General features: G+C 31.9%; 1 protein-coding gene across 2 annotated transcripts; it reads right to left on the bottom strand.

Moving 5' to 3' along the window:
* Positions 1–17,575: 17,575 nt before the first annotated feature.
* On the bottom strand, positions 17,576–22,078 carry LOC115700612 (putative SWI/SNF-related matrix-associated actin-dependent regulator of chromatin subfamily A member 3-like 1). 2 transcript variants are annotated; one of them, XM_061102635.1, is made up of 4 exons: positions 21,486–21,626; positions 20,321–21,397; positions 19,572–19,863; positions 17,576–18,591 (listed from the first exon to the last, which is right to left on the bottom strand). In XM_061102635.1, the coding sequence occupies exons 2-4, from the start codon at positions 21,353–21,355 to the stop codon at positions 17,777–17,779; spliced, it is 2,142 nt and encodes a 713-aa protein (XP_060958618.1). In that variant the 5' UTR covers positions 21,356–21,397; positions 21,486–21,626; the 3' UTR covers positions 17,576–17,776. The 2 variants fall into 2 exon arrangements, with proteins under 2 accessions (XP_060958618.1, XP_030484078.2); XM_030628218.2 differs by having other exon boundaries at positions 20,321–22,078.
* Between the last annotated feature and the right edge of the window lie 954 nt (positions 22,079–23,032).

Below are 23,032 nucleotides of genomic sequence, written 5' to 3'. Positions count from 1 at the left end.
TGTCAACAAAATTTCATTCAACCCACACTCACTAATATTAAAACCAAAAAAATTAATATAAACTGAAAAATGATAAAAATAAGTAAATAAACAACTAAATAACTAAAGAAAAAAACTGGATAGACACGACAATTAATCTCTTCCCCTACACTTAATACAAGCATTGTCCTCAAGGCTCAATTAAATAAAATTAATGCAAAATTTAAAGAAAAGGGTAAGAAAAACTCTTGTAAGTTTGCTTTGTTTAGTGTCGTTAGCTCGACTGTATGTTGTGCTCATTCTTCATGTTGGGTCTTCTAACAAAGACTCATTCTTTATGTATTTATCAATGGAATCTAACACATTATAATTAATTACTACACCATTAAATTACATTGTAGGTATCCATACTTTCATATACAACTTCTTAGTAGTGAGTAAGAAGGGTCTCCCAAATAAAGTTGATGTAGGATTGGGATCACCCTCATCTTCCATCTCAATTATGTAAAAATCACCTGGAATGACAAGTCTATTAGCCTGCACAAAAACATCTTCAACTATCCCTGACAGATAAGGATTAGTCTGATTAGTCAATAGAATCAAAATATGAGTTTCTCTTAACAAACCAAGATTTAAAGAAGCAAAATTAGAATAAGATATATTATTAATAATTACTCCTAAATCTATCATGCAATGATCAAACTGTTGGAATATGTTTTACCAGGATCTAGATTTACTAACAAGTATGTTTCATTAACATCCTAATATGAATTTCTAAAACAATGAAATTAAACACATATAAAGTTTCAGAAAACCTTACATTGGGTGTAGCGGAATAATATGTCTCCTTCCACTCAGATCTCTAATTCTTGTACCCTGTCTGTCGCAAAGTATCACCAAGATCTGAGCCTGAATGTCCTTCTCTTCAGTTTGGATTCTTCACAATCTTCCAGACTATGATTGAGATACCACTTGATGTGTGTGGGCACTCACTCTATCACTCAAGGTTTCGAAAAATTGAAGAAAAGGGGATAGAGAGGTTCGGCTATAGACAATAGGATAGTAGGCTCAATTTTTCTGAAGGCGAAATTTCATCTGATTTCTCTCTTTTCTCATTCTTCACTTAAGTGTGAGCCATTACTATCTATTTATAGGTAACCACTAGGTTTAGGTTAGGAATTACTAGGCATTAAAATAATGAAAATATTAATTGGAAAAAGCCTCATAAGTTGCCGACCATGGAGTAATGGGCCCCACTTGGTATTTTTCCAATTTTGACAATTTTCATATCTATTTTCTCAAAAATGTCAATTTTCCAATTCTAACCATTTAAATCCCAAAACTAATTATTTAACAACTAAAACAAATTATTAAATAATATTGTCATTTAATATATTTATTAATTAAACATAATAAAATCTTCTAATTAATAAATAAAACCTAGAATCTCTTTTCTTCACAATTTAGCCCTTGCTTAGTGAAAATTCATAAACTAGACATAGTCTAATTTTAGAATTATAATTGATTAATTAAAATCAATTATTTGAGTCTTACAAGCAGTATGGTCTCAACTAGAATGGGGACCATGGGCCTATATAACTGAGCTTCCAATAAGCTGAACTAGAATTTACCGAGTAAATTCCCTAACTTATTAATTCCTTGTTGCATCCACTCATAGAACTTGGAATTGCACTTTCAGTCATATAGAACGCTCTATGTTCCACCATATAGATACGCTATCACATTTAACCATCATTCTAATCTCAATAATCAAAGATCCTCTATAGATGATTTACACCGAGTAGGGATAAATTTACCGTTTCACCCCTCAATGTATTTTGATCCTTAAAACACTTAACTTCCTGTAAATGATATTTCAGGGAAATATAATCACTGAAATAAGAGCTCTTCCATTTACATCTATTAAGCCAAGCTCGAAGGAAATCATCGTATCACTTCTAAGTACCTATAGAAGCTATAGATTCCATATCTATGTTTAGCGCTCCCACTCAATCATACTATACCATGTTCCCAAAATGTACGTATCACCCTGACCAGAAAGTAGGTTTAACTAACAAATCAAAGAACATGAATAGCACTCCTGAGATTAAACCTAAGCATATCAGGATTAAGATCTTTTGATGTAAGATCAACTAGTGATATTGACTTAGAAAGATATAACGGTAAGATTATAATATCTTAACCAAGATCAATATCGGTCCAGTCCAATGTATACTCCATACATTCAAAACTAGTATACTTTGCCAATGTTCTGGAAAGAACATAAACACTTATGCAAAGTGTAAGTACACTTCACCGTAGGGGTGAAAATCGCTCGGTTATGGTCGATTTTTAAAATTTTATAACCGAACGGTCGGTTACGGTTTTTATTTTACGAAAACCGTAACCGACCGTTTAGAAATTATAACCGTATAAAACTGACCGTACAGTTTTTGGCGATTTTCGGTTTGGCGGTTTTAGGCGGTTTTTGGCGGTTTTGACGGTTTTTTGGTTAAACTATTTTTTTATTTCAAAAATCGAAACCGACCGCCATGTCAAAAAAACCGAAACCGACCACCAAATTCGGTGATGACGTGGAACCGAAAATTCGGTTATGGTCTGGTCAGTTTGATGGTCGGTTTTGGTTTTTCAGTTTTTATGAACACCCCTACTTCATCGTTGATTATCACATCAGTGTAAATCCAATGCACTGATGAAACAGGGACTTTGTCTTTCGAAGCATATAATCACAATCACATTTCACTGTGTTGACATCACTGTAATTGTAAATGACTATATGTTCTGGACTTAATAGATTTTGTATATAATGTATATATATTAAACCATAAACATGAAAACAACATGTAAACATAAATGACTCATACTCTTTTATTGATAACAAATCAGATTAAATTGTAATGGGTTTTATTTAGGGCATAAAATCCCAACACAAACCTAGTTTTACTAATTGTGCATTGAATTGTACTTGTCTTAGGCAACAACTTGTTGGAAATTATTTTACCAGGATCTTAGATCTACTCACAAGTATGTTTATTAACACCCTAAATATGAACTTTCTAAAACGATGAAATAAACACATATAAAGTTTAGGAAACCTTACATTGGGTGCAGCGGAATATAATGACTCCTTCCGTTCAGATATCTAGCCCTTAATTCCTTTCAGTTACAGAGCATTATCAATATCTGAACCTGGATCTCTTTCTCTGAATCTTTGATGTTGAAACCTCCTTCTTTCTGAAAGTCTTTCTTCACGATCTTCCTCACTATGATTGAGGTATCACTTGCTGTGTGTGGGCACTACTCATACACTAAGGATTTCAAAATTCAAGAGGAAGAGAGCGAGAGTGGGTTCGGCCAAAGATAGGGAGAGAGAAGGCTCAGGTTTTTCTGATTCAGAAAGTGTCAGAAAAAAGTGTAATTTTCTTGAAGCCTTCACTATCTATTTATAGCATTCCACTAGGGTTAGGTTTGAATTATCTGGCATTAAAATAATGAAAATATCAGAGGGAAAAACCCTACAAAAGTGGCTGGCCCTATACATGTGGATTTGGGCCTCACTTTTTGCAATTTTGCAGTTTTATCTTTTCTGCATCTGATTTTCTCAAAAACGCCAATTTTCTAATTCAACCATTTAAATGTCAATTCTAACTATTTAATAACTATAAATAATTATTAAATAATATTGTCATTTATCATATTTATTAATTGAACCATACAAAGTATCATAATTAACAAATATGCCCCTAAAACTCTTTCTTTACAATTTCGCCCTTACTTAGTGAAAAAATTCACAAATAGACATAGTCTAATTTGAGAATTATAATTGATTAATCAAAACCAATTATATGAGTCTTACAAGCAATATTATCTCAACTAGTGCGGGGACCATGGGTCTATATAACCGAGCTTCCAATAAGTAGATCAAGAATTTAGCACTAAAATTCACTAACTTATTAATTCTTCGTTGAATCCACGCATAGAACTTAGAATTGCACTCTCAGTTATATAGAATTCTCTATATGTTCCACCATATAGACACATCATTAGTTATCCATTGTTATAATCCTAATGTGATCAATGATCTCTATATGAATGATACACCTTTGTAAAGGGATTAAATTACGGGTTACACCTACAATGTATTTATTCCTTAAAACAACTTGACCCCGTATAAATGATAGTTTCGCTTATGTGAAATGAGTACTCCACCATTTATGTTCGTTTGGTCAAGCTCGAAGGAGATCATCCTTTGCTTACTATTCGCCGGATAAGCTATAGATTCCATGTTTATGATAGCAACTCCCACTCAATTGCACTACGAGTGTTCCCAAAATGTACGTTTCACCACGACCTAAAAGTAGGCTTAACTAACAAATCAAAGAACACGAATAGCCTTTCAAGATTGAGCACTAATCATATCGGGGATTAAGATCATTTGATCTAGGATCAACTAGGCGATATTGACTTGAATAGATATTACGGTAAGTTTAATAAATCTAAGTCAAAGTTCAATATCGGTCCCTTCGTGCATACTCCATGCATCCAACTGAAACTTTTACTTTAACCAATGCTGGAAAGAACATAGCACTTCTCCAAATGCAAGTAAACTCTATTGTAGATTATCATATCGGTAAAACCTATGTATCGATAAATCTAGGAAACTTTATTCACATAGTCATGTTTACTTTCCAATGTGTTGACGGCACAATAAACAAGATCAAGTATGTGAAAAGGGTTTCAGATGAATTTATACATTATATACATATAATCATGAAATAAATCATGTGAACCATGCAACATTAAATGTTATTTCTGATCTATATTAATAAGTAAACCTGATTATATTGAAATGAGTTTTATTTAGGGCATAAAACCCAACAAACTCCCACTTGCACTAATATAAAACAAAAAGTGCGTTTCAAATAATCTCAACACCTTGATATACAAATCAAGTGTAGTAGTAGTAAACTTCTCATAATAGGATCTGAAAGGTTGAATTAACCACAACCTTTTCTCCACCATTACTCTTCCTTAATCACAAAATCATTGATAATGTGAAATTCCTCTCTATATGTCTACTCTCTTGGGATACTGGATTCTATATCTTTGGCAACTACTTTTGGTTAATCAGGAAATTAACACTAGTAGTTTAAGGCAATTTGGAATGGTGCCAAAGATGTATAGAACTTTCCTTAAGGCCCGAATAAGTACCTTTCCTGCAACTTTAACATTCGGTCCACTGCGGTAGCTAGAAACTTCAGATAGGTTTTTACACTTCTCCAAAATCACTATTCCACCCCCAGAGTAACCACCATCTTATCAGAAAGATTTACTAGCACAAAGGCAAATTTCGAAATCTGATATGGTGTAGTCTAAGAGTTTTAAACACACCCTTATAGACTAACATATAGTTCCTCTTATTAATCTTAGGATTTACTTGATTGTCTTCCAATGTTCTTCTCCTGGATTAATCTGATACCTACTCATTACTCCCACTCAACAGCAGGTGTCTGGTCTAAGGCATACAAAAGCATATCCAAGACCTCTCACTGTTGATATAAGAAATTCTTTCATGACTTTATCTTTTCTGGAATAGTTAAGACTTTTCCTTAGAGAAATAAAATCTATACCTAAGAAGTTGTGAAACTTCTATAGATTTTCATGCTTCAGCATCTTACTAAAGTAAGTTGCTTGCATTAGAATAAGTAATTACCAGGTATACCACAAGCCATAGGTTTAGATAAACTCAAACCTATAATACTAGGAACAGGAAGTTTGTTAAGTCCATTGAATAGACTTATAAACGAAAATTTCCTTTTATGTCCTTGTAATAGAAAACTTTAGGTTACTCCATGTGAATGGATTAAACCATAGTTCTATTGGCTTATCTTCTTAGTTTCTTATCTTGACAATCCATTACTTGTTTAAACTCACAATGGATTTTAATCACTAGTGTCTCCCAAGTCATAAGAAGGTGAGGTCCTAGAAACTCTCCCACTACGACAAGGTACCGTGAATTATGTCGAAGAAAACTAAATGGTATTGATCTCTTCGATTGTGACAAGACAACAGAGGCAGTGGGATCATCATATGTTATATAAGATGATAGAACACTTTTAGAATCAAGAATTAAATATCTCCTTTATTTGCTACTTGTTTTCAGACTTAGTCATTATCTTAGAAAAGTAGTATTTGTTTGAACAAATACTTTCTTATCTATTGACAATGGGATGGTCCACCCCTAATCACTTAGAATAGCTAACAAACCATGGTTAACTTGATTCTAGCTTTTCTTAAGATTTTGATTAGGTCATCCATGAATCTAGTAATGATTTACATTAAGTATACAACCATTACATCATTCTAAAATTGTATTACCATAGAAGGAATTAGGCAACGACTAGTAACTAATCATCAACATGCAACTCGAAATTTCTGGGGAGGTAAGTTTGGATATAATTCAAAAATTAATTTAATGATCTTTGAACTGCATATCTACTAACTATTTCTCCACCCCTATCAGTTCGCAAGATCTTTAACCACTTACCTTAATGGTTTTAACCATTGCTAGAAATTAATGAAATTTTTCAAACATTTCAAATTTCTTGCTAAAAGGTATAATCTAGAGTTATCGTTTTAAGAATACAACGAAAAACTCATATCCACCCCTGAATGTACATCCATCTGCGAATGAGATGAACTACTTTCAGCGGATATAGGCATATTAACTCTTTGCAGAGATTCATCTTGTCAAATCCACTATGAACAAGATACAAATGCCATAGATTAAAAAAAATGTGGTAGTGTCTTTTGATGACTTAGGTTTAGTTATATCAAAGAATTCTTAGAATAGTGCAAGTGGATCCTGGTCACAGAATACCTAACTCATATTCCATACAGTTTGAATCCATTAATAAAAGATGGATATTAAACACTTGAGAAAGTGTAACTGTATTGTATCTGGAATTAGAAATATAAGAAAATTTCTATTTGGAATCTAAAATTAAAGTCAAAGACTTAAAATTTATACCAAATATAATGAGTAATTCTATCTTGGACCACCACTACTATTTAATTCTAAGTCTTATTTGCCCATACAAGTAGGAGATTTCTAAGATTGAGGATTTATATCAATTGGGAATAGAATTTCGGGATTATAATCATAAGCGTCATTTAATTTCTTAAGAGAAAATATAGAATGACATGAAATGATTTATAGACCATTCATCCAATGATATGTTTTGAAGCTAATTCAAAATGAATAAGCTAAGAGGAATTAGGATAATTTCGTTTAAAATAAGAATCCAACGATGCTTCGATTAGCGAAAGTCAAAGTAATCTTATTTATACAATCTTCTTGTTTCATATCGTAAAAATACTAGTCTAAGGTGTCATCAATTGATGAACAGCTAGATGTCGCATATACAATATTTATCTTTCGAGATCTAACACTATTATGTATGTCTAATGGTGAAAATCCACTAGGGATTTATCTCATTAGATAAACAAGCCAAGTTAGACCAACAATGAAGATTCGAAATTAAACTACAACTTAATAACAGAAAATAACATGGTTCAATATAAATTCATACACAATTCAGAAATTATAAACGTATAGCAAGTAGGAATGACAAGTGAAAATACTAAAACTTATAATCCTAAATAATTTCCAAGGTTTTCAACAAGGCGATATCGGTGTCCGTTTAGGCGAAGTCAAAGCTACCATTCATTGAATAGAGTTGTCGGCTCGTCTAAAATGTTAAACATTCTAGCAACCTTTTATTCGATCAAGATTGGAATTCGGCGTTGTCCGTTTAGGCGAGAGTCGAAGGCAGATACATCTTATGAGCTTCCACCATTGTTTCGCAATTTGTAAGTCAAGTATGGTCGCCACCATTAGGGTGATCCATACCATACAAAACACTTACAAACTACTTATCATGCGAGGTTAAACGGTGCGAAATTGCTAATGAACGTTCCTCCATTAGGGAGGATTACTCACTAAAACAAACGCGGTGTAAAACCCACAATGGAGATTAAATATCTTAATAATAAAGCTCATTATTTAAAGAGAGTTGTATTTTCTTTGATTCTCTTTATTTAATCTATTTATTTTAAATATATATTTATTTAATTAAAATTTCCAATTTAGAATGAAAAATTCTAAATATAAATTTTAATTTAATATTTATAAATTTTACTTAGATGGATATGAAATAACATGAATTATTTCCATCTTAGCAATAATTTCCAATAAATATTTAGAAAATATTCAATTTAAGTTGTTACAAAATTAATTTAAATTAATTTACAACTCAAATTTAATTTTCTATAGATATATATTGCATTTCGAAAAATTAAAGTATTCAAAGATACAATTTTCGAAAATGCATGTTAAAATAAAAAATTAATCCTGGAAAAATTATTCTAATTTAATGTTGGTCCAAAATTAATTAATAAAATTAATTTACAACAAAAAATATAATTTTCCTATTTAATTAAATATATAAAAAAATTTCAAATATTTAAGTATGATGATGAAAATCAACTTAAATATTCATTTTTTATTTATTTAAATACACTAGAAAAATACTTCAAGCAAAAATATCATCTATCTAGATTTTCCTTTGACTAATTAATTCAATTTCTAATAATATACTTTAATTCAATTTATTTTAAATTAATCAATAAATGTTAAAATCATTGATTTAAGTTGGTCCAAAAATTAATTAAAATAAATAATTAATTTGCAACTTAATCTATTTTTCAAGATAAATTTCGAAATTCCAGCATTTAAGAAATGCAATTTCGAAAATTGATTAATAAAATAAAGAAAAATATATTTTGAAAATTATTTAAATTTAGTTGAAAAAATTAAATTTCAACTAAAAATAATTTTCTATTTAATTAAGTGTCATGAAAAAGAAATATTTAAGTATCATGATGAAAATGAACTTAGATATTTAATTTTCAAATTAATTAAATGTATTAAATTCAAGAAATAAATAATTAATTGTAGAGAAGGCTTAATTATTAATCTCTAGTTTAATACTAGGAAAAAAATATACTTAAATTGTACCAAAATTAATTATTTAAAATAATTAATTTCACAATGTATAATATTTTCCTATTTAATATTAGAAATAATAAGTAGTCTAGAAATAACTATCTAGAAAATATCTTATTTGACTAAGTATCTTTTCCAAAAAATTTGAAAAAATATCTAATTCAAGTTGTATTAGAAAAAATCTAGAACTTAAATATTTTCAAATTTAAATTTAATTAAATATCAAAAATTAAGTTGTAACCACTTAATTTGAAAATATTCCATTTTAAGTTAATATTCGAAAAGATATTAACTTAAACAATATCTAAAGAATCTTAATAACCAATGCCTAAAATTCCTCAACTTAATTTTGAAATTTGAAATTCAAAAGATATTCAGATTTAAGTTGGTTAGTTGTAGATAACTAAATATCAACTTAAATAAGAATATTTAATGAAAAATTTAAATTAAGTTCCAGAAAGAATCTAGATGGTTATAATTCTATATTTAATTAAATACAAGAAAATACATATAGTTTAGCTTAGAATAAAGAATTCTTTGAACTATAATTTTCTTAAATTAATTTCAAAATAAATAAAATTAATTATGTTGCTAATCAATTTTATTAGGTTAAACTAGTGTAATTAACCTAGTACAGTTGTTCAAATCAGGCAAATGGACCTTCACAATTGGGGTGGTTCATGTGAAGTCTTGGAGTTCGGTATGTCGTACCCAACTTCTATGGCTCCCAACTCACACTGAGGCCCAAAAGAGAGGAATTTAACCTTAAAATGAACAACTGTTATTAATTGAATAGGCCCAAAAACTAAATGGGCCTAAATAAATTCTATCAAGAACTATGATAATTTATTTTAGCAACAACAACCTATATGCATCTACAATAAAATTAAACACATAGGCTCACACATGCACACTTTGGATGGGTCCTATCATGTTATTGAGTCATACACGGATGAAAGAAGATTGTAAATATACCTGTACAAATTATTATCTTGACGAGGAGCCATCGGATCATTAGATGCGGCAAAAAGTAACCATGGCTATTTGCAATCAAGTAATAATAGGTTTTGAAAACTTACACACAAGCTAAAACACATACTCCTGCAACAAGGTTAGTTGGATAGTTGGATGTAGGATTTATTTAATTTTAAATTAAATAATTAATTTCGAAAATAATTAATTAAAAAAAAAATAAATTTTCGAAATTTTTTTTAAAAAAATTTGAATCATTCGAAATTTTAAAAAAAATTTAAATTTAAAATTAAACCTACAATTTTGAAAAATTAGGTTTCAACCAACCTAAATACCATTTCAAAATTTGCTAACTACTTTTAAAATTTAAATATTATTTTATAAATAAAAATTAGAAAAGATAAGTTAAATATATTTTTCAGATTTTAAATTTAATTTAAATAAATAAAATAACAAAATTTAAAAGTTAGCAAAATATCTTACATCTATTTAAAATTACATGATTATAATTATCTTATTTTAAATTTAAATAAGGTCAAAATATCTAAAAAAAGATTTAATTTAAAAAATATATATAAAATCTGACCTTGAATTTAAAAATAAGATAAGATATAATCAAATTTAAAAATAAGATAGATTTTTAAGCAAGAAGATAGATACTAATTCTATTCAAATTCAAATTACACTAATATCTTGAATTAAATTTAAAAAATATTAAATTAATTCAAAATGATAATTAGAATTGAATTAGGAATAGTAATAGTATATATACAAAACTATACAAAAAATCGGAAGTTAATTCCATGAAAAAGCATGAAAAATCGAAGAAAAACGAAAAAATTGTGAAATTTGTGCGGATGATTTTTCGCGATCGCGAAAATTTCAACACGGCTCGATTTTTTCGAATCTTCAAAAAATCATAACTAATTCAAATAAAATCGAAATTTAGTTCTGTAAAAGGCTAACTTGCTTAATTTTTTCCATACTATCCAATAAAAATAATTCCAGAAACAGAATCGCAATTATTTTTCACGAAAATTTACAAACATCAATCAATCATCAAATAACACTCAATACAACATGATACCATCCAAAAACAAACAAACAATCGTTTTAAAGTCCAAATTTCTTGCAAGTAAATCAATTACTATGGCTCTGATACCAGTTTTTGGAAATTATTTTACCAGGATCTTAGATCTACTCACAAGTATGTTTATTAACACCCTAAATATGAACTTTCTAAAACGATGAAATAAACACATATAAAGTTTAGGAAACCTTACATTGGGTGCAGCGGAATATAATGACTCCTTCCGTTCAGATATCTAGCCCTTGATTCCTTTCTGTTGCAGAGCATTATCAATATCTGAACCTGGATCTCTTTCTCCGAATCTTTGATGCTGAAACCTCCTTCTTGCTGAAAGTCTTTCTTCACGATCTTCCTCACTATGATTGAGGTATCACTTGCTGTGTGTGGGCACTACTCATACACTAAGGATTTCGAAATTCAAGAGGAAGAGAGAGAGAGTGGGTTCGGCCAAAGATAGGGAGAGAGAAGGCTCGAGTTTTCGATTCGAAAGTGTCGAGAAAAAGTGTAATTTTCTTGAAGCCTTCACTATCTATTTATAGCATTCCACTAGGGTTAGGTTTGAATTATTTGGCATTAAAATAAGGAAAATATCAGAGGGAAAAACCCTACAAAAGTGGCTGGCCCTATACAGGTGGATTTGGGCCTCACTTTTTGCAATTTTGCAGTTTTATCTTTTCTGCATCTGATTTTCTCAAAAACGCCAATTTTCTAATTCAACCATTTAAATGTCAATTCTAACTATTTAATAACTATAAATAATTATTAAATAATATTGTCATTTATCATATTTATTAATTGAACCATACAAAGTGTCATAATTAACAAATATGCCCCTAAAACTCTTTCTTTACAATTTCGCCCTTACTTAGTGAAAAAATTCACAAATAGACATAGTCTAATTTGAGAATTATAATTGATTAATCAAAACCAATTATATGAGTCTTACAAGCAATATTATCTCAACTAGTGCGGGGACCATGGGTCTATATAAGCAAGGCTTCCAATAAGTAGATCAAGAATTTAGCACTAAAATTCACTAACTTATTAATTCTTCGTTGAATCCACGCATAGAACTTAGAATTGCACTCTCAGTTATATAGAATTCTCTATATGTTCCACCATATAGACACATCATTAGTTATCCATTGTTATAATCCTAATGTGATCAATGATCCTCTATATGAATGATCTACACTGTAAAGGGATTAAATTACCGTTACACCCTACAATGTATTTATTTCTTAAAACACTTGACCCCGTATAAATGATATTTCAGCTTATGTGAAATGAGTACTCCACCATTTATGTTCGTTTGGTCAAGCTCGAAGGAGATCATCCTTTGCTTACTATTCGCCAGATAGAAGCTATAGATTCCATGTTTATGATAGCACTCCCACTCAATTGCACTACCGTGTTCCCAAAATGTACGTTTCACCCTGACCTAAAAGTAGGCTTAACTAACAAATCAAAGAACACGAATAGCCTTTCAAGATTGAGCCTAATCATATCAGGATTAAGATCATTTGATCTAGGATCAACTAGGCGATATTGACTTGAATAGATATTACGGTAAGTTTAATAAATCTAAGTCAAAGTTCAATATCGGTCCCTTCCGATGCATACTCCATGCATCCAACCTGAGCTTTATTTTAACCAATGCTCTGGAAAGAACATAGCACTTCTCCAAATGCAAGTAAACTCTATTGTAGATTATCATATCAATAAAACCCTATGTCTGATAAATCTAGGAATCTTTATTCACATAGTCATGTTTACTTTCCAATGTGTTGACGGCACAATAAACAAGATCAAGTATGTGAAAAGGGTTTCAGATGAATTTATACATTATATACATATAATCATGAAATAAATCATGTGAACCATGCAACATTAAATGTTATTTCTGATCTATATTAATAAGTAAATCTGATTATATTGAAATGAGTTTTATTTAGGGCATAAAACCCAACACAACTTTCTTTAGAGAACTACAGAAACATTCTCCCCCACACTTATTTTCTCACCTCCATTTACTTTTTCTTATTTTGACACAAATCCTTAAAAATGTTAGCACAATGAAGTTCTTCTTTGATTATCTCAAGACATGAAATTTTTACCTCAATTTTCGGAAGGGTTTTAGGCATCTCCTTGATGGGCTCATTTTCTTGGATTTTTTCAATCTACTTGGAAAAGACGTAGGAGTGACATGGTACAGCTGGTTTGTACGATTTTTTCAGTGATGGTGGACCAACTAAAGTAGGAGACTCAACCTTTGGTGGAGATGACTCTTCAAGGGATGAATTGTTGACTCTTTTAGTTGGAATCAAATCATTAACTTCTTGGATTGGTGGTAATTCAAGTTGTGTACTACTTTGGATAGTGATGCCACTGACATTCTCTATTTGACTACTCTCTACTTGTGAAGGCATAGTGTTTGAACATTGAATTTCATACTCACTCATAGATGTTTCCATTGACTCTGCAAGATTCTCTAACGTTTGCGGAGATTGTTGAAGGCTCTGCATAGTTTCATGACAACTTTGTTGAAATTGCAAGGTATTAGTTGCTGACATTTCAATTAACTCAACAGTAGTTGGCTTTTCACTATATGTTACAACATGAGTAGATTATAGAAACTATGCATTATTATGTTCCATCTGAGTAGTAGAAGCAACCAAAGTGTTGAGCAGATCAGTAAAAGAATGATCTTGATCTTGTGGTGCTACAGGAGAATAGTAAGAAGTTGGTTGAACATATTGATTGATCCTACTGTACGAAGTGCTAGAATAATCTCCCTTGATTGTATGTGTAAGTATCATAGTAGGGATCATATTGATACACTTGTGACGAGATATAATGTGGATCACAGTATTGTTGATTGTATATCGCCATATTTCTAAAGGAATATCTGAAAATTAAAACCATAACTAGAAGAAAAAGTTAGTAAAGCAAAAATTAAATATAAATAATAAAATAAAACAATAGTCCCCGACAATGGTACCAAAACTTTGATGTGTGTCGTAAGCCATAAAAAATTTATTAATATATATTTCTAATACCTCTAATTATTTTAGAATAATTGTAAGTCAGGGTCGATCCCACGAGGACTATGTTTATTTAATTATTCAAAAATTAGTGACAAAAGTTAGAAAATGGAGTTTTGAGGTTTAGAGTAAAATAGCATAAAAAAAAACAAATTAAATTGAGATTATGATATGAAAAACTAGTTAAAGGTTATTCGCCATCCTCAACGATCATTCCTAATTCCTATTAATGAATGTAATTCAATTTCCAATCAAACTATTAATCCCGTAGAGAATGTTGAAGCAGTCAATTATCACAATCTTCATATTACATGTAATCAAGGCGAAGCACTCAATAATTAACTCTTTTATCTAAGCAGTAAATTCACGAAACATGCAATTTATTTAACTTAGATAAAGCTTTAAGATTTATGGAGATAGACTAATCCAGACAATAAATTAATGAAGCATATAATTCATTTAACCTAGGTCCTATTCTTCATCACAATTAAAAATACCTTAGAAAATATTAGAAATCATAATTTATCACAAACACTTAGACTCCTAGACTATTAGGTGAATAATAATCATAAGATGACAGTCGATTAAAGTAAAACCCAATTTAGTGGCCATATAAACAAGATAAAACAATAACCATGACTTTGAGCATAGAAGAAAAGAAACAATTTGATATAATAGAAACTAGAAATTAACATTCAATAATGAAATTAAGAATGCATGTCTCGGGTTTTAAAATAACCCTTAACTAAAAGAAAACTACTCAAAACTAGATATTATAACGATAATCATAATAAATAGTAAGAGTTTAAGAAAAAAGAAAGAACTATGATGAAGAACACTTCGAAGCCGCAATCTCCGTCTCTTCCTTGTTCTCTCTCTAAGTTTCTATCTCAATTTGGTAGCTCTAGGATTCTGAAATTCGTAGCCTAAAAATGTTCTATTTATATTGCTTGGAAAGATAGATGAATCTCCTTAGAGTTAGGATATATATATATATATATATATATATATATAAATTTATATATATATTTTTTTAAAAAAAAAGATAAGTACGACACTATTGGTTAGTATTTTTGCCATAACTTCTTCAATACAACTCGGAATTGGAAAATTCAAGATGTTCCGGAAAGTTAAGAATGAGATCTAAAACTTTCATGGTGAGATCCAAGTCCAATTCTACTTCTAGGATTGCCAAAATTTGTAATTAAGTTCCGCCTTGTAAAATCGAGCTCGCTCACTTCCACTATTTTCCACCAAAATATGCTAACATCCCTCCAAATGACTCTAAATGCATGATTAGTCTTTAAATATTCAAAATAATTAAAATCACACTAATCAATAATTTAAAGAATCAATTTAAGAATATTAATACATAAATTGATCATATTTATAAGACAAATATGAACTCATCAGTTAAACTCTAAAACACTTAGTGACGTTTGGTAACACATTTGTTTTTAAATTTTTTAATCACAAAAATGAGTAACATTTTTGTTTTTAAAATTTTGTTTGTGAAAAACAAAAGGAATATTAGCGGCTAAACCACTCGAACTTTATGTTTTGTAACATTTAACCACATAAATTTAATTTTTGACGGCAAAACTTACGGAACCCCCATTTCGTTTTGCTCTGTATCCCTCCGTCCAAAAATCACAGTTACGTGCCATAGTAGACTGTCCACGTGTACACACTTGTACACATGGCATGTTTTTAGTGGTCCATGTAATATTAATTTCTAAAATATTATGAAATTTAATTTAAAAGTTATAAAAATTAAAAAAAAAAAATTATATATAAAAAATATTTTATTTTATTTTATTTTTCTCTCTCTTTTTTTTTCCCTTTCTTCTTCATCTAAACTACAAACTATTATTATCACCACCCATACCACCACACTACCTACTATTATTATCACCACCACTACAACCACCATACCACCACCACTAAAAATCAAAGATCTTAATTTTTTTAGGAAACCAAAACCAAAACAACAAATAAGAGTTTCATGAGGAATCACACCAAGGGGAAGAGAAGGAAAGAGAAATGGAGCTCAAAAAAAATTTCCGGTTGATGGCGTTGTATGAGGGAGAGAACCACGAGATCTGAAAGTTCTTGAGAAGGGAAACACGAAATTGCAACTCACTTGGCTCAAAGAGGCTCGGATTTGGCCAGATTGAAGCTGAGAATAGCGGCAAAATGGTGAAGGGGGAACACGGGTTGGGGTTTCGATGCATGGTAATCCATTTCTGGGGTCCGTGTGGGCTAAAGAGGACCGATTGAGGTGGTCCGTTCGGTCCTCATCTTCGGCGAGCTCCTGATAGCGGTGCAAATGGAGGATCTGTGTGGGCTAAAGAGGACGGAGGTGGTCCATTCCATGTGGGTTTAGAATGTGTGGGTTTAGAGAAGTAGAAGAAGGAAGAAGAAGTTGTAGGTTTAGAGAAGAAGAAGGTGTGGGTGAAGAAGGGCACTGGTTTTGTCGAGAGAAGAAAAAAAGCAAAACAAAAAAAAAAAGAAAAAAAAAAAGAAAAAGACGAAAAAAGAAAAAAAAGAAAATAGAAAAAGAAAAAAAAGAAAATAGAATAAGATTTTTTTAATTTTAATATTTTAGAAATTAATATTATGTGGACCACTAACAACGTGCCACGTATACAAGTGTGTACACGTGGACAGTCCACCGTGACACTTAACTGTGATTTTTAGACCGAGGGGTACAGAGCAAAACAGAATGGGGGTTCAGTAGGTGTTACAAAACGTAAAGTTCAGGTGGTTTAGCTGCCAATATAGCAAAATAAAAATGTGTTCTATAACTACTTTTGTTTTTCATTTTTAAAACAGAAAACAAAAGTGTGTTCTGTAAATTTTATTTTTATTTTTATTTTTTGATTTTATTTAAGTTGAGTCTGAAGTCCGATCGGGTCCGGAGTCTGAGGCCTTAGCCGGGGTCAGGGCTAGAGCCGATGTTCGGGGCCAAGGTCTGGGTTTGAGATCGAGGATCCAGGTCTAGGGTCGTGGTCGAGGTCTGTGTCCAGGGTAAGAGATCGGGTTCGGGGCCAGGGTCAGGGTCCAAGTCAAGGTCTGGGGTCCAGGCCAGGATTTGGATCCAGGATCTATGTCTGGGGCATGATCAGCGTTCAAGTCCGAGTGTCAAGGTCCAAATTGGGGTCAAAATCCAAAAATTGTTAAAAAAAATTTTAAAAGTAACTTTTTTTTTTGTTTTCAAAATTTTTAAAACTTAAAATTTTGATTCTTAAATAAAAATTAAAAAGTAAAAAAAGTTTTATAAAAAATATTTTTATTTTTCTAATTAAAAAATTGATTAAAAAAATATTACCAAATACACTTTTAATAAAATATATTTAAAGTAATAAATAATATTTTAAAAACGTAAAACATAAGTATTAATTTTATAAAAAAAATTTAAATAAAAAGTTTGACTATTGAATGTACCTATGTATTATGTCTTTGGTTCTTCAAATATTTTAAAAATTCTACGAGTCCTCTAAGAAAAGCAATGAAAAATGTAAAAATGCATTATAGAGAGATTTGACATTTGTTCCTATCCTATACAGAAAACAAATGTACATGTCTATGTGAGCATACTCATCATACTTTGGGCTCAAGAGACACTAGGGTGCGAAGATCATTGATCCCAATTTCTCTTCTATCCTTTGATCCCTGTCTTCCAAAAGCTTCTTTTGCAAGTCTCCTCTTACGTTCTTGTAATTCCAGAATTCTTTCTTCGATGCTGTTTCGAGAAATTAACCTCACAATCTTCACATCCTCTGTTTGTCCAATTCTATGGACTCGGTCCATGGCCTGATCTTCAACTGCTGGGTTCCACCATGGCTCCAAGAAGTAAACTCTAGAAGCAGCTGTAAGGTTTATACCAGTTCCTGAAGCCTTTAGACTTGCAAGCAAGATTGTTGGTCCATCTTTTGAGCTTCCAAATTCTTCAATAACTTTAGCCCTTCTCTTTGCATTCATAGAACCGTCTAATCGCAAAGTCTTGAAACCAGCTTCTTCTAGTGGCTTTTCAAGTAAGATTAACATCTTCCTGAATTGTGAAAATACTACTGACTTTGTTGCTGAGTTTTGATCTCTTGATGCCACAAGAAGTTTCAGAAGAGCAGACACTTTTGAAGACATGAATGGCCTTGAGGAGGATGAATCATTATCAGCATCCGAAGAAGTTGGTGGAGCAGAAAACAGGTCAGAAGTAGTTGTAGGACGTCGACAAAGAGGGCAAGAAGACTTGGTGTGCTTTAGAGTTTTCAAAATACAAGCATGGCAAAAGATATGGCCACAACGCGTAATCACCATATCAGTTGGGGGTGTAATGCAAATCGGACAGTCAAAATCTTCGCCGTCTTGCAGTACCTCGACAATCTTTTGAAGCAGCTCTGGGTTGTTGGATGCATCTGCTCAGAAACAACTGCTGTTAGTTTGTAATAGTAGGAGCATGTGAACAATCACAGCAAAGAAACTTGCATGAAATCATTTGATAATTGAAATTTCATTCGGTTAGAGTTAACATTAACATTTAGTTTTGTAGGCAGAGCCCTAAACTTAAGTTGCTAGGTACCTAGACCTCATGAGAGAAAACCGTTAGTCAAACCATCTCTCATGGTAGAACTATGAACTAATGTAGACCTTTCCTACTTTTTCTAGACAATGATAGTACAATCAAGTGACTTTCAATGTTTTCAAAAGTATACAGAAAGCAGTATAGACTAACAGCAGAGATTAATTTTGCTGTGGATGCATCTACACCAATACAAAAAAGCTTCTGTTTCTTGTTTCCATTCAACTATTTTGTAAGAGTTGAGGTTCCAAAGCAGTGCAAAGATAAGTGAAAATGTTCCATAGGACATCTTAATTGCCTCTAGGGAAAGACAAATAATGACACATCCCAAACAAACAATGGCAGTGATACATTGCCCAATCTGGCAATACAACACTGACTGAAATGTGGAAACTGATTTTATGCATCAATTCACAGACATGATAAATTGGCTAAATGTAGGACATAGCATGTGATTTAGTTTTTTTTCTCTAGCATGACAGACATGATAATAGTCATCATGTAAGGCAGTAAGAACTCTTTTCTCTTTGTACAGATTATTATTATGTAAAGTAGAAAAAAGAAATGCATTAAAAATAGTTAGGGATTAAAACAATCCACAAGCTGCGAAATTCTTTAACACCACACAATGAATGTAGCATAAAAACTCTTAACAAGCAAACATGAAAACAGAAATGATACAGGCACACCAAATAAAATATATAAATATACAATATATTAATACAATACAGTACAGTACAGAAGTTAGTGGAATCTGGTGAAGATGTAAAGCTGCATAACTAACAAAAAGAAAATTAAGAAATGGGCATACAATACCTTCAATATTATTAGAAGGAGTCAAGGATTTAATATTTGAAGGACACAAGGCTAGATCAGTACAGATTTGGCGAAGTCGTAGAATATTACTCAGTACAGTAGTATAGTTGCACATGGGACCACCAGCATCAATATAACCTTGTAAAACATTCTTTGCTACTTTTTCCATCTGATCATACACTTCACGTTCTTCTGTAGAAAGTTCAAGATAACAAATCTCTACCGTTTTTGTTGGCAATCCTATTAGTCCATTGTCTTTTGTTCTTCTCAAGGAAATGGTTGCCATTAAAACCTGAAACCATTTAAAGTTATTTAGAAACAACTTGAATTCAAAAACATTTATAAAGGCTAATGTTTTGTTTTATTCCATTTCTCAAGTCTCACAAAATAAATACTAGGGATCAATTATGTTTCTCTATTTAGTACTTCAACCAGTCAACAATGCAACCTTCCCAAAGTCATAACCAAAAATAAAAGTCCTTACACAGGCACGTGCTAAAAGGGTTAACATTCAACCTGGTCCTAAAAAGACAATACAGCTTAAAAATCAACCAAACAGACTTAACTTTAAGTATGCATCTTATTGTCTCCAATTCATAATTTCATGAAACATCACGAAAAATTATGGTGATATTCACTTGTGATATGTGTGAGAAGAGCAGTCCAGCCCTAGAAAAAGTATCTTTCATGTATGTGTACATTAAACATGTTGAACTCTGGGTGAGATAATATGAAGATGGATTATATACCTGCAGACGTGAGAGCCCCTTTTCGTTTCCCTGAGCAAGTGGTCGCTGGACTAAGCTTTGCCAGTAACTCTTGACAGAAAATGGCTCAAACCGTAAAAATGCCATCAAAGAAAATAAATCATACGAGTCATTCTGAATAGGAGTTCCGGTGACAACCCACCTCCGGTTAGCCTTCAAGTCACAAACAGCCTTACTCTGTAAAGCATTAGAGTTCTTAATCAAGTGAGCCTCGTCCAAAATAACCCTCCACCAGTTAACTTGCTTAGCAGCAGACTTAGGCCAAGAATGCTCAGTAGCCAATGTACTATATGTTGTCAAAACAATATCGTACTTCTTCAGTTCTTCAGCATCATTAGTCCTATCTCCATAATACATATATACCTTAAAACTTCCGGTCATGGTGTGGTCTCCCAACTGTGTGATCCATGTTGAAAAAACAGAAGGAGGGCATACAATCAACGTTGGTTTACAACCTGAAGACTTGTCAAATATCAAACTGGTGGTGTCCCCAACTTTTTGTTTCTTCTTCGACCCTGTAGTTTTTTTGCTGGGTCTTCCCCTCTTGCCTTTATTACCGCCCAAAACAGAAACTTCCTGACCCTCCTCGCCAACTTCATCGAGCTTATCTTCATTTCCAATTGACAAAGGAAGACTACTACTAACACTGCCACTACTAGAATATTTATCAAAAGCTATCAAAGAGAGCAAAGTTAGAGTCTTACCCAATCCCATATCGTCTGCAAAAATCCCACCTCGCAAAGGCTCCGGTCGAGAATTGGTTTCGTAATTCGTTAACACATTCACATAACAACCATTTTTGTCTTCCCAAAAAGGAGGCAATTCACGGGAATTTTCTCTTTGGGCCAGCCACCATAACCCTTCCTTCTGGTGCAAGAAAAGCTCTGATTTAATGGCTTCTTTTGGGGGCTCCAATACTTGCAATTGCCCCTTCTTGCTCAAATTCTTATCCACCAACTTGAAAATCTTATCCAAACTCTTCATCCCCTTCTTACCCTTTTTCTCCTCAACCACCATAGCCTCAGAGAGTGTAAAAGACACGTCGTTATCCGAAATCAACTGCAACCCCGATCGCAATATTGCATCTTTCAAAGCGGGAAAGGCTTCAACTTTAGCGAAAATATGAATTTGACAAGGAATCTTGTACCTGTTAGCGGCAGCTTTTCCTTTGGGGACAATGCCTTCGACAGCGATAGAGTTGGAATCAATCAAAGGCGCCAGTACGGCTGCCACAGCTCGCTCAATGTGGCCGACCTGAGCCATTCTCGTGTTGATAACTCTAATGGCGTTGGAATCGTAAGGGTTGAGGGGTTCCCGAATGAGACCAACCATTTCTCGGCCATTAATAGTGCCCGAGTAGTACTTCATCCCAACAATGTTGGCGATGACAAAACCGAGCATGTAGGTTTCGGAGGAAGAAGAGAGGGACTGAGAGAGAGTATCTTGGGAAGAAGAAGAAGAAAAGACAAAATCATCTTGGTCGGTTGGAAACTCTCGCCAATGATGGAGAAGATTGATGAACCTCATTGGGCCGTCGTCCTCCATGGCTCGTATTTGGGTGTCGAAGAAATAGAAGGCGGTGGGGTTGTGGTGTGTTCCCTCTTCTGTACAATTTTGGGTTTTTGAAGGCGGTAGGACGCTTTCAAATTTCCTTTGTGCCTTATTTCTCAAGAGATGTTTACATATATGCGGTATAGTATAGAGAGCACAGCTATTGTTTTTCGTCTCGTAAAGATTTGTGATTGTAAAGTTTATTTTTATTTTTATTTTTTGATTTTATTTAAGTCGGTTCTAGGTCCGAGGTTGGATTCGGGTTCAAGTTAAAAGTCGGGTTCAGCGCCAGGGCGTGGATAGGGGATTTGAGTCTGGGTCTGGTCGTAATTCAAAAGATTGATTAAGAAAAAAAAAACTGTTTAAAAAAATATTGAAAGTGATTTTTTTTTTGTTTTTAAAATTTTGATTTCTAATTATAAAATTGAAAAGTAAAAACAGTTTTATAGAACATGTTTTTAAAAAAATATTTTCACCTTTTTACTTTTAAAAACAGAAAACTAATTAAAAAAGTATTACCAAACGCCACCTTAATGTTTCCGATTTTATATATTTAAATACTTAATGTTTCATAGAAAAAAAAATTAAAAAAAGATTATTGTTTCTTAATTTCCAATAATAATCTATTTCCATATCCATTTATATATAAATCAAACCCATATACATATATATCAATATATAATTTACACTAAAATATATATGTATTTATTACTAAAATAAATAAGTTAGTATATATATTTAAATTTGTGTGTATGTGTCTATATGAATAAAATAATTTTTCTAGTGTTTTTTATTATAAAACAAATAAAATACACTAACTCAATATATTACTAAAAAAGATTAATAAATTAGAAGAGTGTGTTTTTTTTAATATTACTAGAAAATTAATATATATTATACATTATAATTTTTTAAAAATATATATAATTAAGTGCGGATTGGATTGGATCGGTTACTTTTTGAGGTCAAACAACATCCAATCCGCACAAGTGCGAATTTTAAATTTTTCAATCCAATCCAATCCGCGTAAGTGCGGATATTCGCATTTTGCGGATTGGATTGGATTGGATCGTGTGGATTGGATTGGATCGGATACTTAGTGAACACCCCTAGGTAAAAGTAAGGAATAAGGATCCTTTGAAG

This window comes from Cannabis sativa, chromosome 8 (assembly GCF_029168945.1).
Source record: "Cannabis sativa cultivar Pink pepper isolate KNU-18-1 chromosome 8, ASM2916894v1, whole genome shotgun sequence".
NCBI classification, from domain to species: domain Eukaryota; kingdom Viridiplantae; phylum Streptophyta; class Magnoliopsida; order Rosales; family Cannabaceae; genus Cannabis; species Cannabis sativa.
This window is presented reverse-complemented; position numbering and strand designations above follow the sequence as displayed.